Below are 19,918 nucleotides of genomic sequence, written 5' to 3'. Positions count from 1 at the left end.
TCTCTATCTTATTGTTAATTCTGCCGTTTTAAATTGATAGATAAAGCTTAACTTGATTTCTGATATATCAATCTAATCATATCAAACTAATATGACTAATTTGATCGTTCGCATTATTTTATAATCACGACACGAGTGCAGCACGTTAGCATTCCATTTGCCAGTTAACTTTCCACTCGCACTCCATTCACGCTTTTAAACTCTTGTTTACTATCTGTAGCATTGCGTTAGCCGGTTAGCTTGTCATCTGTTTCCATTCATGTTTTTTCTCTCGTGTTTAATATCGTTAGTACTCCTTTAGCCAGTTCCGTTCCGTTTTTTTCAGGAATTCGAACAACATCAGTTGGTAAGTTGGAATCTTTCCACAATCACGGTGAGTAATGGCTTCTTCTCCTACAATTGTTGTCTACACTGCTTGCCACATGTATAGCTTATCTATCTCTACAACCGGACATTGGTACAAACTGCTGGTTTCGTCTGGCCAGAGGAGAACTGGTCCCCTGACTGAGCCTGGTTTCTCCCAAGGTTTTTTCTCAATTTCTGTCACCTGTGGAGTTTTGGTTCCTTGCCGCTGTCGCCTCTGGCTTGTTTAGTTGGGGACACTTTCCAGCGATATCGTATACTCTTTGAACTGAACTGACGATGATATCACTGAATTCATTGATGAACTGCCTTTAACTGAAAATTGATTATCTTCAATAATGCGTTACTTACACACTATTGTTGTGTTTAAATACTGTGCAGTTGCTTTGACACAATCTGTATTGTTACAAACGCTATATAAATAAAGGTGACTTGACTTGACTATACAAAATCTGCACACCCCATTTCATTGGCCTTTTCTCAAGATATTAGAGGTGTTTGGGCTCCCAAGAGTGACTCCTAGTGTCATAACAGAGATATTTTTGAGACTTTTGAGAATGTCTGAGCTTTTTAATTTTGTTGCCATGTTTCAAAAACATATTTGCGGAGACTGAGACGGCTGAAAGCGCACCCTGTTTATTTTCATTATTTTACAAAAGCACAGTGTTTTGTTGATTTGCTGAGCATACACAAATAAAAGTAATTCAAATAATAAATTGCACTTAAATATACAATAAAAAATTAGGTAATCAGGAAAAAATGCAAGTGATTCTCCCAGCGCCATCACTGACCCCAGGAAGTCAACCCTGGGTGTCTAGTTAAAATACATTGTGCCTGTTCCTAAGTACATTTGTACTTTAATGGAATATAACTGTTTCTGATTATGCTACTTTTGTGACTGAAACTACAGAAAATAACAGCTGAAATGACTGTGTCTTAGTGATGTCTGACAGCCAAACTAATGTAACGTGGACCTGTTTCTGTGTGTGTCTGTAGGCTGTCTGGCTGTATGGTGACAAAGGAAGGCTGTGATTGTTTGTCTTCAGTTCTGAGTTCAAACCCCTCACACCTGAGAGAGCTGGATCTGAGCTACAACCACCCAGGAGATTCAGGAAAGAGGCTGCTCTCTGAAAAATGCAAGAATCTGGACAAACTCAAGTATGTTGAGCAGCAACGTTTTTTTTAGATTTCAGTGTCTCTATATACATAGAAGTCTAAGGGTTTCTAGAGGACACAACAATATAACAGATTTAAAGAGCACTAGTCTGAGCCAAATAAACAAAAATAACTTAGATAGTTTCAGTGTAAGATACATTGATCTCCACTGTCCTCTCTCATTAAATGCATATAACACGCATAAAATAAATAAGAAGCAACTATGTTGATTTCATTTAGTTAAATGACAACACACAATCAAACTACTTCTTACTTATTTTTTAAATTTTGAAAAAAAGGTAAACAACTCTCCCACTGATTTGTGTCATGTCAAAATGAAACATGAAATAGCTTGAAAACGTGATGACTGTGTCCGTTTTTAGTGATGTATCAGGGACTTGACGACAGCATTGAAGATCCAAACGCAAACTTTATTAAACAGATCGTTGTCAAAACAGACAGGGTTAAACACCAGCAAACAGGAACAAACAGGGTTCTCCAAAAAAGTAATCCAATAATACAGGTGAGGATCAAAATCCAAGTGGGCAGTCCATAGTAACATGCAATAAAACAATGAAACCAGACAAGACCATAACTATGACTATAACTATGGAACAAAACAAAACAGAACATGGCAATGGCAATAGGGAAAAACGCTTGGTGGAGTCTGCAACAGCAAAACAATAATTCGCGATGTCCTGTTTGGCATGGCCTTATATGGCTGTCAAACAGGAAGTAACCAAAGAAGCAGAGGGAGCAGTAACAGTCTGTGTAGAGCAAGGGCTCCCTCTGCTGGCCTGGCATTACAGACCTGGATCATGGAACAGAGGTGGGCCTGGATCGTGGAGCAATGGCAGACAGTGGAATAAAGGAGGACCTGGGCCGTGGAGCAATGGCAGACAGTGGAACAGTGGAGGCCCTGAGCCATGGAACAGTGGCAGACCTGGATCATGGAGCACAGGTGGGCCTGGGCCGTGAAGCAATGGCAGACAGTGGAACAGTGGAGGCCCTGATTCATGGAACAGTGGCAGACCTGGATCATGGAGCAGAGGTGGGCCTGGACCGTGAAGCAATGGCAGACAGTGAAACAGTGGAGGCCCTGATTCATGGAACAGTGGCAGACCTGGATCATGGAGCAGAGGTGGGCCTGGACCGTGGAGCAATGGCAGTCAGTGAAACAGTGGAGGCCCTGAGCCATGGAACAGTGGCAGACCTGGATCATGGAGCAGAGGTGGGCCTGGCCCATGAAGCAATGGCAGTCAGTGAAACAGTGGAGGCCCTGATTCATGGAACAGTGGCAGACCTGGATCATGGAGCAGAGGTGGGCCTGGCCCATGAAGCAATGGCAGTCAGTGAAACAGTGGAAGCCATGGCGGAGCAGGCACAGCAGGAAGCGTTGGCATTGCAGGCAGAGCAGGAGGCCATGGCGGATCAGGGAGCGTCGGCTCTGTGTGGCTTGCCTATAATCCAACAAAACTCACTGGGGAACTTGTGGGCTGGAAGGGCTGGATTTGTCCATGGCCAAATTTTAACCCCAGTCCAGCCCTGCACTCCAGCAAGGATATAGCCAGTGTTAGGGTCATTACTCAAAAAAGATTACTTCTTATTTCTCTACTACTTGCTTATTTATCAAACGGGTGCTTTCTCTTCATCCTCTGCAAATGAAGCTATAGTAGGTAGTTTGATAGAAAGTCGTTTGAATAAATAAACATTTGCGATTGACAACGCGATTGACAATGTTGCGATAACAATACTTATAGGCAGCAACTAATGATCATATCGTCCGCTCCAAGAAACACATGTTAATGCTCAGTAGTACACATTTATGATTCTTTAATGTATTTGCATTGTAATAAAATGCATTTATTTTCAATGGGCAAATATGCAGCCAAAACAGGTAGCCTAGTGCATTCCAAATTTTTCAACATTAACATTTTAATATAACATAGTCACTATGGCCTTTAGAAATGTTTTTTGGGGAGGTGGGGTAATGCACAATATGCCCCTGTGGAGCGGCCTAAGCTTTTGTCCTCAATGGCATTTTTTTCCTTACATTACTTTTACTTTTTTACTTTAAGTAGTTTTGAAACCAGTACTTTAATACTTTTACTTGAGTAAAAAGCTTGAGTTGATACTTCAACTTCTACAAAAGTCTTTTTAAATCTTAGTATCTATACTTCTACTTGAGTAATGAATGTGAATACTTTTGACACCACTGAATCCGATAGATAAGACCCCAGCATCCACCTGAGCAAATATCATAATTACATCATCAGGCAGCATTACAGCTTGTTAATTCATGTTCATGCAATGATGAGATGGACATAGTTAGCCAATGCATGCCATTTTACTTTCTCATGTAGATTAAGTTATCAGGGTTACAGTGCACAAACTCCTGGGTGGACTGACTTGAATAAACAAATAAGCAGAATATAAATGTTCTTTCTTCATTTCCTGAACTATCTCAAAAGTTTGTTTCATAGCAAAAACAGACAACTCCACATCTTATGTTTCAGAGTTAAACAAAAACACGTGTTAAAATCTTCATAATCTCCTCAGATGACAATGTAGACGACTAACAATCGTTTGTTGTGATCATGGGCTGTATGTTCTTTTTTGTTTTGTTTTTTAAGACCGTATGGTTGTGATAACACGCAATACAGAGATCAGCTTTTCCCTCACCATTGTAACATGCTGCTTTAGCAAGGTTCTGTGAAAAACATTTCAGCTTATTTTCCTTTTGCATGTTGCTAAGCTCTAGAATATTGCTAGAATTTTTAATTCATGGTTTAACATGTTGATTTATCTTGATTATATTGTTTTTATAATCATTGGAAGCCAAGATCATAACTGAAAATATAATAATATGACTCTGTGTGTGTTTTATAGTGTGGATCATGGAGGAGAATCCAGAATTACAGCAGGACTACACAAATGTATGTACTCTCTCTCTCTCTCTCTCTCTCTCTCTCTCTCTCTCTCTCTCTCTCTCTCTCACACACACACACACACACACACACACACACACACACTCTCACTCTGCTTCAGAAGGACTGTAGTGACTGATCAAACCAGTAGTAAAACAGGTGGTATATGAGCTTAGAAATCAAATTTCCTTGACCTTTTGACATAAGAGGTCACTGTACTTTTAAGAAATGAAACGTTCTCAAAACACAGAGTCTAAAAGCAGCTTATATTGAAGGCAAGCTGCTAAAACGAGCTGCTTTATCTTTAATAAAGTTTCTGACCGCATCTGTAAGAATCTGGTGGTTTGTTCGCTTCATTTTATCACATATTTGTTTTAAACAAGACACAGTTTGATGCAGGATTTTCAGAGAGAGTGAAACTAAAAGACGATGCTGTGTGACTAAATTGATCAGACAGTAATGGTGCATGATGTGACTGGGACTTAAAAGTCGTTTAATGGCATCAAAATAGCATCATTTTTTTCTATAGGCATACTTTATAGTGCCTTCATAATTATTAATACCTTTTTTGATTTGCTGTAGGAAATATAGTATGTACATTAGTGTGATACACATGTGGAGTTTCATAATCGATGTTTAGACAGCGGCAGACTGAGACATGGACGAGTAAAACTAGAGCAGAGAATAAATTGTGTATTGCAGTTGAGAAATTTCAGCAAGAATGATTTTATTACATTTGTTGTAATGACGATAGGTAATGAGGTAATGAGGTTAGGGGTCAGGGTCAGCCGATATGTGCTGACGATTTTTTTTTGCCTGATTTTTAGGGCCGATATCTTGAAGTTCTTCCCTTTATTTGCATGCTAAAATGTCACACTAATAATAAGTGGATGCCCATCATTTCTAAACTTAACATCATGAACAATGAACACAATCAACCATCTTTCAGATCTTGGTTTTGTGCACTGCACAGTATTATAATAAAAGATTTAACCAAAGTTAACCAAACAAATCGAACTGACCAAGTATCCACTTCACATTAGGTGACCTTAACATGTACTTACAATTAATTTAATAATTTGGTACAGTGTACTTATTGTGTACATGTTTTTACATTGTATTTATATATTTTTAAAATCCTATATGTAATTACATTTGTAATTAATTTCTGTATTTACCACTGTTGAACCAACCCTTACATCCTAACCCACCCTCAAACCTATCCATACCCCCAAACCTGCCCCTAACCTTACCCATATCCCACCTTAATAGAAGCAAAAGTGTTTTGCAATGCAATATGACCACATTAAGTACATTGTTCTTTAAGCACATAATCATTAAGGCCACCTAATATAACGTGTGACCGTATTAAATATATAAAACAGATAATATAAGTAAGGGATAATCAACGGTTTTCCGTGCGTTAAAGGATAAATCCTTTAACGCACGGCAAGCCGTTGATTATCCCGCTTATTCCATGGTTATAGACAAATTAAAACTAGGATTGATATTTGCAGCGCAAAATTTGACTGAATGGATAAAAAAGACGGTTATTTTCGTCAGTTATGACACACAGCTCTAGCATTCTGTCCGCTTCAAATCAGACTCAGAGATTAAATAGTCCGGTAAGATCACATTTATTTGAATGAAAAATAGCATTTGTTTCAGTAGATTATCGATCGACCAAGAGAGAGTGTGAAGACAAGAGAGATGACAGTTGTGTGTGTGCGTAACGTTACCTGCCTGCCTGCTGTGTGTCTCTCTCTACAAACAACAATTCATTCAAAAACAGCAGCTTTACCACCCGTTGATGAGGAATATAATGTAGCGATCTAGTATCTAGGGTATTTTAATAAGGATCGCAGGCAAACGCTGACAAGAAGTTTATGTATGTGAATCTCTCTCTCTCTCTCTCTCTCTCTCTCTCTCTCTCTCTCTCTCTCTCTCTCTCTTTTGCGTGCATCAATTAAAGCAGCGCATTAATATAGAACGGTGATTAAACTGACTTGGAACTACCTGTGCATTAAACGGTTTTACTGCACACCTGCCAGCCAATCAGAATCCAGTATCCAGACATTCCATGGAATAAAAACTGTTAATCGTTCACATAGAAGTTTAAGAGATTGAGATTAAAAGTTTGAGATTAATCTGAAACTTTAATGTTTTAAATGATTTATATAACTGAGAGGACCTGCCAGCAGATGGCGGCAAGACACTTAATTACTGAATCATATCATTCATTTGATTCGTTCGAACAGCTGATTCATTCCTGAATAAAGCAAATGACTCTCTTTATGAATGGGAAATTGAATCATTTCACTAGATTCGTTTAAAAACGCACGTTCATTCATAAACGAAACACCGCTGTGTTTAAATGGAGATTTATTTATTTAATTTTATTTATTTATTTTTTAAAACAGGAAAAGATTAAGGACAATCGGGCCTGGCTCAGTATAAAACTGATTTTCATTTTCTGGTTAGGGTTTGAACATGTTCTTGATAAGTAAGATGTGAGTCAAGATAGACTCCCAAATACTTATATGCTGATACAATTGAAAGCGTTTGATTAGAAAAAGTAATAGAATTGGATATGGATAACTGTCTCCTAGATGAATAAAAATACATGCATTGTGTTTTCTTGACATTAAGTGTTAAATGGTTATCTTGCAGCCAGTTATGTAAATGCTGCAGATCTGTGTTAAGTTTGTAATTAATTGTGTCGATATTAGAACCAGAAAGAAAAATAACAGTGTCATCAGCATATAGCAAAGAACTAGAAAAATTCAGAGCACAAGGAAGATCATTAATATACATAAGGAAAAGTAAAGGAGCTAAAATACTGCCCTGTGGAACTCAGGAACTCATAGAACACACTCGTGGCTGTGATGTTACTGTGCCGATTCTTACAATCTGACATCTGCCACTTAAATACGATGTAAACATTTCTATTGCGGAAGATGACAAATGAAGAGAAAGAAGTTTGTTTAACAGAATTTGATGATTGACTGTTTCCAAAGCTTTCTGAAGATCTATGTATTCAACTCCAGTAATCTGACCCTTGTTTAGAGATGTACGTATTTGCTCAGTGAGAAGCAGCAAAGCCGACATAGTTGACCGCAAGGGTCGAAAGCCACGCTGGCAATCACTGAGCAGGCTATTATTTTCAAGGTGGTTAATTAGTTGATTATATAATATTTTTCAAGCAACTTGGAAATGGTTGGAGAATTGCAATTGGACGGTAGTTGGAAATATTAATTGGATCATCAGATTTAAACATCGGGGTGATCTGGGCCGTTTTCCACATGGCAGGAAATACTGATTGTCTAATACACAAATTAACTAAATGAGTCATGTTTAAATTATTTATATCACAAGCATGAGAAGCATTCAGAGAACACAAAATATTAGTTATATCATTGTGTACGATTTCAGAAAAAGAGAATTGCTGAGATAATGTTGGTACTGATGTGAGAGACAGAGGAATAGTAAATCTAGAGGAGAATTCTTGTACAGATGCAATAAAACACTCATTAAAAGAATTAGCAATTTTATCATGATCAGTAAGAAGAATACCATTTATAGACATTTGTAAATTATTATTATTTTTAATTTTATTTTCACCAGTTATTGATTTCAATGTTGGCCATAATGTTCTTGGGTTGGAAACTGTTCGGCTAATTTGATTTTCATAATAAGACTGTTTTGCTTTGTATAATTCAAAATTACACTTATTTCTAAACTGTATGAAAGTAAGCTTAGCTTCAGATGTTTTTAATAATCTGTATGCTTTCAAGGAAGAGGCCTTCTTTTTTAGGAGCTGTAAAATATCAGGACTTACCCAAGGTACTGTATTCTGTCTAGTATTTATAAAACGGTTAGTTCCATTCCTCAATTCTGATTGGTCAGCAGCTGTGTGGTATTCATGATAGGGCACTGCTATGACCGCTTCACTCAACGGTTTTGTGTATCATTGAACCTCCTTAGCAACCACCCTTAGCAACGTAAACACAGCTGCAGCAGTTAGGGACTACTTTTCACAGCGGAAGGCAGTTAATGATTTTACTTTATGAAAACGTACAACTTAATATATATATATATATATATATATATATATATATAAATGAATACATATTTTTGATATTAATATTTTTATTGTGTGGTAACCGTTTTATAAAAGCAATAAGGTACTTGAGGCCGTGCTGTATAGTGAATAAATCACGGCTGAAGGGGTTGCTCCGCTTCGCGTCGTGACTAACAACTTATTGCTTAAGTATTTTACAGGTAGTTGTATATTTTTTACGTATTGTCTCCACTCTCCTATGGAAATTTGAAAGAATATGATCAGGATTTTGCAAAAACAACTCGTTACTCCAATCAGTATCAGCAAATTCAGCATTAAACTGAGACACTTTTGAATTTGGTACTTTTTTAATGTAATTATTTTTATGACATTTTGGCTGTTTAAAACATTTCCTAATGTCATATATGAGTGAATGATTTGAAACTGCTGTGTTTATTACTCCTGAAACGCCATACTTGGTTGATTAGTGAAAATAAGGTCCAAAATAGAACTTTGTGCTTTTCCAAATCTGGTGGGATCTTTAATTAATTGATGGAGACCATATTTTATGGCCGTTGTTTTCAGAAGTTTAGATGAGTTATCAATCCAGTTTAAATTGATGTCGCCAAGAATAACAAGCTCATTAGTTTGAACCGATTTTATTAAGTCCGAAAACTGCAATAAATATGCAGTTGGACTGACATTTGGAGGCTTGTATGTGACAATAATAGTAACTGAAAATTGATTTGTAAAATGAATAACCAATTGAAGTGACTCTGATACTGTTGATAGTTTTACTATAGAATGTGCATATTTTTTATTTACATAAAGAGCAACCAGTTCTATCAGTCCTGTCTTTGCGATATAATGAATAGTTTTCAATCGCAAGAAATGAATCTGATATAACAGGAGTCAGCCATGATCCAGATATTGCCATAACATGAGCCTTTGCACAGCGGCTCAGTTGTGACTTGTTTCAGAATACTTTTGATGACAAGAAAGAGCAAAATCTTATTATTACCAGACCCGCGGATATAACCACCCTCTGTGCATCAGTGTCTCTGAGTCAGGCGGAGTATGCATCATCTTTCATCTTGAATTATTAATTTATCGATAAATTCTATTGGTCTGTTACCGATTAGATTAAATACTTACACTGCAATAAATGATGTTATGAGATGAATGTTTTAAATACATTTATGAATATACAAATAAGAAATGTTGGGTGTGCATATTTTTAGACATACTAGCAAACTACCAGTAGGTGAGTCACTTAATGAGTGAGTTATTGCGTTATTTCAACTGATTCGCTCAAAACGCTGAACATTTAGTAGTAAAACACCGCTGAGAGCTGCTTGGAGAATGTGCTTTAACTCTTTGATGAAAGAACAAAACACTAAATATTATTGTGTTTAAAATGTAAGCAACTTCTTGATTATAACTACTGGTTTATTGAACTAAAACCAATAGAAGATTTGCCATCGTGAGACATTTTGGTATTTTGGTGAGCATGTTATTGACCTATATCATGTTATAAATAAAACACACATTGACAAATAATGAACTGCACTTCAAGCTTTCTTAAAATGAAAAAGGAAACACCAAGCATAAGATGGTATTTTAATGTTATATAACGGCTGAAACTATCCGTTCACTTACTGGATTACATTGACTATGAAAATAAGAACACAGCAGTGTTAAGGAGACCACAGTGACGATATCAAAGATGACGATGTCCATAACACTGGGAGTGTTTTCTCAATCGATAGCGTGTTCTTACATGAATTCATTAGTCAAGTTCATCACTCATATTCTTAAAAGAGCCAACAACAACTTTAAAGAAGTACTTCACTTTCAGAACAAACATTTACAGATAATGTACTCACCCCCTTGTCATCCAAGATGTTCATGTCTTTCTTTCTTCAGTCGTAAAGAGATTATGTTTTAAGTTAAACATATCAGGATTTCTCTCCATATAGTGGACTTCTATGATGCCCTGAGTTTGAACTTCCAAAATGCAGCTTCAAAGGACTCTAAACGATCCCAGATGAGGAAGAAGATTTTTTTATATAGATTACAATTTATATACTTTTTAACATTTGAGATAATAAAAACATATAAATTGTAAATGTTGTCAGAAAATAACCGATCGTTTTACTCTACATAAGACTCTTCTTCCTCGTCTCCTTTTGAAGCAGCATTTTAACTGCATTTGTGAAGTTCAAACTCGGGGCACCACAGAAGTAAGAAAGACATGAACATCTCGTGTAAATGATCTGTAAGCGTTTGTTCTGACTCCAGGTCTGGTGCTCCACTGCTCTGCACATTATGTATGTCTCCTTCTTTAACACACCTGATTCAGATGATCATCATTAGGAAAGAGATCATTAACTGAACTGAGCGCATCTGTTGAAGCACACAAACTGTAGAACAGTGTTCATCAGGACTGCTGATATTGTCCCAACAAACCATGCATCAATGGAAAGCTTATTTATTCAGCTTTCAAGCGATGAATAAAGTTGAAAAGTTTCCCCTTATGACTGGTTTTGTGGTCCATGGTCACATGTTTTGTGTTGTAAAAAGGACATGAGTAAATGAAAGTACACATTTACATTAACTTTGCATTGATGGAAGCAGAAGTCCAAACATATAAATCATTTCTGTGTTTTAGGACTCATTCATGCAGCACTGTTTTCAGGAATCACAAATATTGACGCATTACATTATCAGTGCTGCAGATTCATGTTATAGGTTATAAATACTGAAATAGCTTTATCTGTGTTGATGAATTGCTCTTGAAGCCCTGGTTTATCCGTTTTAGAAGCACTGTTAGCACATGATTTCAGAGAGTTATATTCAATTTAATAACAGTACATATTAAACTAAATTGTAGAGTCAGTATGAATGAATGAATGAATGAATGAATGCCGACAGATTGCCGCTGAATGAAGACACTTTGAATGAATGAGTCTTCTGATCTGATCCACCAATTCAAATAATCTCGATCTCATCAAACACTCACAGTCTCCTCCACTCACTAAAGCAATAAAACACTTCAGACATATATTTAAAGTGGAAATAAGTGAGGATGGATTGGATTATGCACAGCAGAAATACAGCTCACTCCTGTGACGTCAACTTCTAACTCGCTCCTCTCTCTCTCTCTCACACACACACACACACATATATCTATATATCTCTATATATATATGTGTGTGTGTGTGTGTGTGTGTGTGTGTGTGTGTGTGTGTTTATATATCTATGCTCTCACTACTCTGGCCTCACGTCACCCGCTCTATTGTTTCTATGGCGCATCTAATGACGTACTTACGGTATGGGTGCTGCAAGCGGTCAAAATGGATGTAAAGGTTTGTCAGAATGGCGTTTTCTTTATAAAGGGGAAGGGGAAGTGAGGTGAGGCCAAGTATGGTGACCCATACTAGGAATTTGTGCTCTGCATTTAACCCATCCAAGTGCACACACACAGTAGTGAAAACACACACACCGTGAACACACACCCAGAGCAGTGGGCAGCCATTGCTGCGGCGCCCGGGGAGCAGTTGGGGGATCGGTGCCTTGCTCAAGGGACTCACCTGGTATTGAGGGTGGAGAGAGTGCTGTACATTCACTCCCCCCACCTACAATCCCTGCCGGACCTGAGAATCGAACCTGCAACCTTTGGATTACAAGTCCAACTCTCTAACCATTAGGCCACGGCTGCCCCATGCTTTATGCTTTAGCTGATATTTTTAGTAGATTATTAGCTGTTCACGAATATTACTGCATAAAATATAATTTAACCCTTAAAAGACCACAAAGCAACACTTATTGTTATCATTCTGAATAAATATATCATTTATTTCAGGTGATTGTTTTATTTCGCGTTCTCTCTGTGTTGTTTCTGAAACTACCGTAATCACTGTAATATGCGCGCACACTTAAAATCAATCGCGGCTGGTTTGACTGTGTTTTTCTTTTCCGCAGTGATTATTTGCATGAGACGCTGCATTTAATTTTTTTTATAAAAAATACGGGACAAAAACCTTCCCGTATTGATTCATAACGGGACGCGCAATTTCATTCTCAACTTGAGCATCTACAAACCATCACACAGGAATGAACACACATCTCTGGGTATTATCTTTCACAGGTAAGACTGAACACTTGTTTATATTTGTTTTTGGCTCATTTGTTGACAGCTTAATTTACCACCAGTGACAGACTATTAACTGCTAGCAATATCGCTAACATTAGTTAGCTGTGGAAGCTGAGGCATTATAGGAAATCATGAAGTTTAATTTCATTCTTATTAGGTTTAAATGTATATTGTAACGTTAGTTTATATCATAAACAAATTTGTTTTATGAGCACAATATACTTAAAGAGTAAAGTGAGCACTTTGTTACTATGCTCATTTACAAAAAGGCTATCATTACTAGAGCATAAGGATTTGATAGTTTATCATAAAACTGTGGACTGATTATTATTTTCCCCTTTTTATCCAATGGCAAACATGAGAACACAAGCCTGAAGGAAAGCTGAAGAAAGCCTGTCAGTGGACTGTTCTCTGCATTTCCAACAGACTAAACCTCCTCAGACTAATATTGTATTTGTAAAAGTTAATCTTTCTGTCATTTTCTGTCCAATATTCTGTTCAATAGTTTTCACCCCCGGCTCTTAATGCATGTTTTCTTCTTCTGGAGCATCAGTGAGTGTTTGAATCTTCTGTAATAGTTGCGTATGAGTCTCTCAGTTGTCCTCAGTGTGAAAAGATGCATCTCTAAATCATACAGTCATTGTTGGAAAGGGTTCAAATACACGAAAATGCTGGAAAAGCAAAGAATTAGTGGGACCTGAAGGATGTTTCTGAAGAACAGCAGACAGTTGAAGTGTTCAGGACAAACAAGAGACTCATGAACAACTATCACTAAACACACAAACACATCTGTGGATCATTCAGAGAACAACACAGGATTAACAATCAAGGGGGTGTAAACTTTTGAACGGGATATTTTTATAAATCCAGCTTTTGTTTTCTCTTGTGGACTAGATATAAACGTCTTTAATGTCAAATATCGTATTCAGGTCAGTACTAAATAAACAATAACATGCATGTTGTATGATTTCTGTTATTTTGGTCAAATAATTAACATTTTGCAGATTTTATGTATTTTTAATTTTTTTTTTGTATTTTCAGTGTCTTATTTATTTTACACAAATATTGGTAAACTACTTTTCACTATAGTATACTTTATAATTTACTATTCATTTATTTTCATATTGTATGTTCTGTATATATTACATATTCTACTTGGTATTACTCATGTATTGTCATTCATTTCATGTATTTATTATGGTATTATAGATATGTTTGCTATTATAAATCTATTAAATTACTGTTATCGTTCTGTTGTGCTTGCTATGTAGTTATATTATTCCCTTTACTACAGCATGAACTACACACACCTTGTAATATTACAAATATCTCTATATTTTTACTGTGCACTGAATCAATGCACAATATTTCACCGCTGTAACTAAGCTTTACTGGTGCATTGGGTAGTTAATAATGAGTTAGTAATGAAGCGACACATTAACAAATCATCAAATTACAGACCAAATTCAAGTGTTATTTGTCACACACACAGTCATACACAGTATCATATAAAGTGAAATGCTTATTCGACTGCTGATAACCCATACATTTTATGAGGAAGTGTTAGTATAGAATGAGAAATAAGATAATTAAACAAATTTGAATATAATAAGATTAACTTTAGGTGTAAACAGAAATTTGCATTATGTACAAATATACAATAAAAAAATAACCGTAAAATATTAGAAAAAGGAATAGACTATAATAAATATAAAAAATGAAATGTGCAATTATGGGCAAGACAATGTGCAGATGAATAAATATTAAACATTAAACATGCAGTAAGAGTGTCCTCCTTGTTCATTTACAGCACCAGTACAACTAACAATTGACATAATTTCACAAATATGGACTCAAAAGAAAGTCCAAACATAATGTTGCCTCTAAAGACACACAGAAGGTCAAATATTTTATGTCCAGAAGCTCAAAACCATGCTGTTATTTAATGTGCCTAACTTTCCACACAAAAGAAATGCAGATGCAAACATAACTTTGATTTGGTTTACAAAAGCAGACGACATTAATTAAATTAAAATGTCATTACCGAAACAAACCTTACGCACCGAGCGAGTGCCTAGAGTGCGCCACTAATGAGTGTCCCTCCAGAAACAACCTTACATACTGTAGTTCCGTTCATTTGAAACGGTTTAATTATTGATCATTGAAAGTATTAGCTATTGGTCTATTTTCTACATTTGTTTTAATATATCTGTCTAATTAATGGCACTAATACTTTCAACGAGCAATAATTTAATAATGTCAAATAAAGGGGACTACAGAATGTAAGGTTTGTTTCAAGTGGGACACTAATTAGTGGCGTACTCTAGGCACTCGCTCAGCGCGTAAGGTTTGTTGTTTCGCTAATGTCCATTTTTTAATAATTAAGTGTTCATTTAGGCATTAGTACATGATTATTCATCTACCCTTATTGTAAAGTGTTAGCCACATTTCTTTTAAAGGGGTCCTATTATGCTCCTTTACAAAGTCTTTCATTTGTTTTTGAGTTACTTGAACATGCTCTCATGCTTAGTTGTTGGAAAAACGCATTATTTTCCACATAATTTACATCATTACAATAGCTTTCTCCTCAGGCTGGCACAAACGAGAGTGGACTTTGAGATTTGTCACTTTGTGGATGTTTTTTATGCTCAAACATACACACCACACACTGGCTAAAGTTCAGAAAGTGAAAAAGCAGAATAGCACCCCTTTAAGATCATTCACAAACTCTATCCTATCAAACATTTTCTCAGCAAATTTAAGAAGGATATTGATGTCAATTGCTCTTTATATTTGGAAACTGTATTCCACATCTTTTGGCACTGTAGTCGTGTTAAAAAGTTATGGTTATGATACATTTGTGTTTATCAAAAAAAAAAAGATAGTCTCTAATTTTAATTAGCATTTTGAAAATGTTGTTTTTGGATATTTTGATCATGATAATATGAATAATGAAGCATTCGTTATTGATCTATTCATATTACTAATTAAGTTTCACACGTTCATAAATGCAAATCGGTAACACTTTATAATAATGGGCCGTTGTTAACAAGTCACTATGCAGGAAGTAATAGTTAGTTCTACATTAACACTTAATACTATTAACTCATATAGAAGCAAGATTAACTGAGCAGTAGGTCAGTGATCATTTTGGACAAAGATAGTCCCTTATTAGGTGTTTGATCATTACTAAAGAAAAGAATTGTGAACTGTGACCGATTCATAAAGAATAACTCATTAATAATCACAACAGTCACATTTATAAAATCAACAATTAGGTTCTTTGTGCAAAACTAATTTATGAAAACCATCATCACCGGCTGAAATTGTGACTCTGACCAAAATATGAATGGATGTGTTCTCTGTTCATTTCAAACTAACAATAATATCATTTATTTAATTAGGATGTAATGCCAGCAATGATTGGATTATTTCACTATTATGAGCTGCATTCATTCCTGATTCTGATGTGTTTTATCTCCATCAGATTCCCATCGGCTCACTCTGGATCTGAACACAGCGAATAATGGCCTCCGTCTGTCTGAGAACAACAGAGTGATTACTGACACTGACACAAATCAACATTATCCTGATCATCCAGACAGATTTGATGAGTATCCTCAGGTGTTGTGTAGAGAGAGTGTGTGTGGACGCTGTTACTGGGAGATTGAGTGCAGTGGAGGATGTGTGTATATATCAGTGTCATATAAGAGCATCAGCAGGAAGGGAGAAGGTTATGAGTGTGTGTTTGGACGTAATGATCAGTCCTGGAGTTTGATCTGCTCTTCCTCCAGTTACTTATTCAGACACAATAACATAGAGACTGATCTCCGTGTGAAGCCCATCATCATCAGGAGAACAGGAGTGAATGGTGTCTCTAGAGTAGGAGTGTATGTGGATCACGGAGCAGGAAGTCTGTCCTTCTACAGCGTCTCTGACACAATGAGCCTCATCCACACAGAACACACCACATTCACTCAGACGCTCTATCCTGGGTTTGGGGTTTGGTCTGGATCATCAGTTAAACTGTGTTGATGAATGAGAACAGACTGATGAGAGAATCTACCCATAATGCTTTGAGCTGATGATCAGCGAGTGACAGATAGAGTCATGACATTAATATGATCATCAGTCAGAATAAATCTAATAATCCTCATCTAGACAGTAGATCAGTGTGTGATGATGATCTGTGTTTCTCAATAATATCAGTCTCTCATCAATCATCTGCATTATGATCAACATCAGCCTGATATCCGATCTCTCATTTCCTCTATTGTTCGGAATAAAACACAATCGCTGAACTTATACGGACAGGAAGTGAACGTCAGTAGAAGGATCCATTGCAGCGGTCCACTAGCTTCATGCTATCGCTACGCAGAATATCATATTAAACTAAACATGCATTAGAGCTAAAATACCAAACCTGGATCACAACAACATTTACAGCTTTATTAAGAATATTTGTATATGACTTCTGTTAACGACTAAACCATAACTCGTTTGTTACTGAAAGGATTTGTCTATGTTTTGTTTGTACTCTAATCCTGTTTGTTATTATTGCCCAAATAAATAAATGGATGACAACACAGAATAACACACATGATCAAAAACAGACTGTCTTTTATTTATTTGTTCACAAGATCTGCTCTCTAGGATCATAAACGCTGAACTAATACCAGCATATACAATTAAATTAAGGACATGCGTCAGAAAACTGGGAATGTTAGACAACAAATATATAACAGGGATATAACAGCTTGAACTATAGTCAAAACTAGTTTAACAATATTTTACATTATTATCAGATCTTGATCTCTAAAATATTAACTTTATGAAATATGCTTTTCTTCTGAGTATTAAAATGTTTTAATGACAGTATATTCTCTGAACAAAGATCAGATATTTTATTCACTAAAACATGTCAAACATGATTTAAACTAATATGAGCTTAGAAACAATTATTTAGCCAATATTACTTTATCTGAAATATCTGTCAACACGGGGCTCCTTTTTATTATTCAATGACTATTTAAACAAATAACTGCAGAAATGTGTCACAAATACAATCATCTAATTCTGCTCTACAATGAAAAGAGAGCAAAATAATACAAATGATGAATAATGACAAAGTATGAATTGTTTAATTATTATTTAAATGATAACAAATGCATTTACATGAATCATTAAACAGATGTTTTTATTTGTTATAACTCACAAACGAGGACAAGAATCAATCGAAACAACAACAGAGCAATGAAATGAACGAGACAAGACTTATTCACATGATATCAATAAAACACACAAATATAAGTGTTGCAATGCTCAATTAAATAAATTATCAAAAATAAACAGTATTTATACAATTCACAAAACATACTTCTTAATTATATATTATTTTAAACATATTTTATTTTTCTGAAGTTGTCAATTAAAAACATCCTTAAATTATCATTGTCAAAATAACAAAATATTATTTATATGATATAATAATTTTAATAATTTCAAAAATATTAAAATTATGATTGAATAATATTATTAATAATTTACAAAATAGTCATTTTATGATTTGAAAAAAAAAAAAATAATTTTAAAAATATGAATGTTATGATTTAATAATAATATTAATAATAATTTACAAAATATTATTTTTTTATGTAATAATAATAATAATTTATTAAATATTAATTAGATGATTTATTATAATTGAACATATCCATAAAAAATATGATTACAATGTTTCTGCACTGTAAAAAATTGTCTAATTTAATAATGTCACTAATAATTTCCAAAATATTAATTGTATGATTTAATAATATTAATAATTTCAAAAATATTAAAATTATGATTGAATAATATTATTAATAATTTCTAAAATAGTCATTTTATGATTTGAAAATATTAATAATAATTTACAAAATATTATTTTTTATGTAATAATAATAATTTACAAAATATTAATTGTATGATTTTGATAATATTAATAATTTGCAAAATATTAAAATTATGATTGAATAATATTATTAATAATTTCCAAAATAGTCATTTTGATTTGAAAATATTAATAATAATTTCACAAATATTAATTTGCTGATTTATTATAATTGAACATATTCGTAAAAATTATGATTACAATGTTTCTGCACTGTAAAAAAAAATCTAATTTAATAATGTTACTAATAATTTCTAAAATATTATATTTTTTTTATATCAGTTGAACATAACCATAAAATGATGATTACAAAGTTTCTGCACTGTAAAAAATAAAAAAGTATAATTTTAATAATGTTAATATATTTATAATATATATAATTTAATTTAGTATATAATTTAATAATGCTAATAATCTCTAAAATATTAATTTAATTTTTCTTATTATATCAGTTGAACATAACCATAAAATGATGATTACAATGTTTTTGAACTGTAAAAATAAAGTCTAATTAAGTAATAATATCACTAAAATTTCCAAGTTATTATTTTTATGATTTAATAATATTACTAATACTTTTCAAAGTATTAATTATATGATTTCTTTAATTATATCAATTGACAATTTCCATAAAAAATATTATTAAAACAATGTTTCTGCACTGTAAAAAATAAAAAGTCAAATTTAATAATGTCACTAATAATTTCCAAAATATTAATTGTATGATTTAATAATATTAATAATTTCCAAAATATTAATTGTAAGATTTAATAATATTAATAATTTCCAAAATATTAAAATTATGATTGAATAATATTATTAATAATTTCCAAAATAATCATTTTATGATTTGAAAATATTTATAATAATTTCCAAAATATTAATTTGATGATTTATTATAATTGAACATATTCGTAAAAATGATGATTACAATGTTTCTGCACTGTAAAAAATAAAAAATCTAATTTAATAATGTTAGTAATAATTTCTAAAATATTAATTTAATTTTATCAGTTGAACATAACCATAAAATGATGATTATAAAGTTTCTGCACTGTAAAAAAAAAAAAAAATCTAATTTAATAATGTTAATATATTTATAATATATATAATTTAATTTAGTATATAATTTAATAATGCTAATAATTTCTAAAATATTTTTTTATTATATCAGTTGAACATAACCATAAAATGATGATTACAATGTTTCTGCACTGTAAAAAATAAAAAAAATCTAATTTTAATAATGTTAATATATTTATAATATATATAATTTAATTTAGTATATAATTTAATAATGCTAATAATGTCTAAAATATTAATTTAAT

At 33.8% G+C, this 19,918-nt stretch overlaps 1 protein-coding gene across 1 annotated transcript; it reads left to right on the top strand.

Moving 5' to 3' along the window:
• The first annotated feature begins 1,363 nt into the window (after positions 1–1,363).
• LOC141292929 (tripartite motif-containing protein 16-like) lies at positions 1,364–17,259 on the top strand. The gene is made up of 3 exons (XM_073824979.1): positions 1,364–1,521; positions 4,408–4,454; positions 16,149–17,259. The coding sequence occupies exons 1-3, from the start codon at positions 1,373–1,375 to the stop codon at positions 16,694–16,696; spliced, it is 744 nt and encodes a 247-aa protein (XP_073681080.1). The 5' UTR covers positions 1,364–1,372; the 3' UTR covers positions 16,697–17,259.
• Positions 17,260–19,918: the final 2,659 nt, after the last annotated feature.

The sequence above is a fragment of the Garra rufa genome, chromosome 19 (assembly GCF_049309525.1).
Source record: "Garra rufa chromosome 19, GarRuf1.0, whole genome shotgun sequence".
In the NCBI taxonomy this organism is placed as follows: domain Eukaryota; kingdom Metazoa; phylum Chordata; class Actinopteri; order Cypriniformes; family Cyprinidae; genus Garra; species Garra rufa.
The sequence above is the reverse complement of the archived record's forward strand: the minus strand, read 5'-3'. Positions and strand labels throughout refer to the sequence as shown.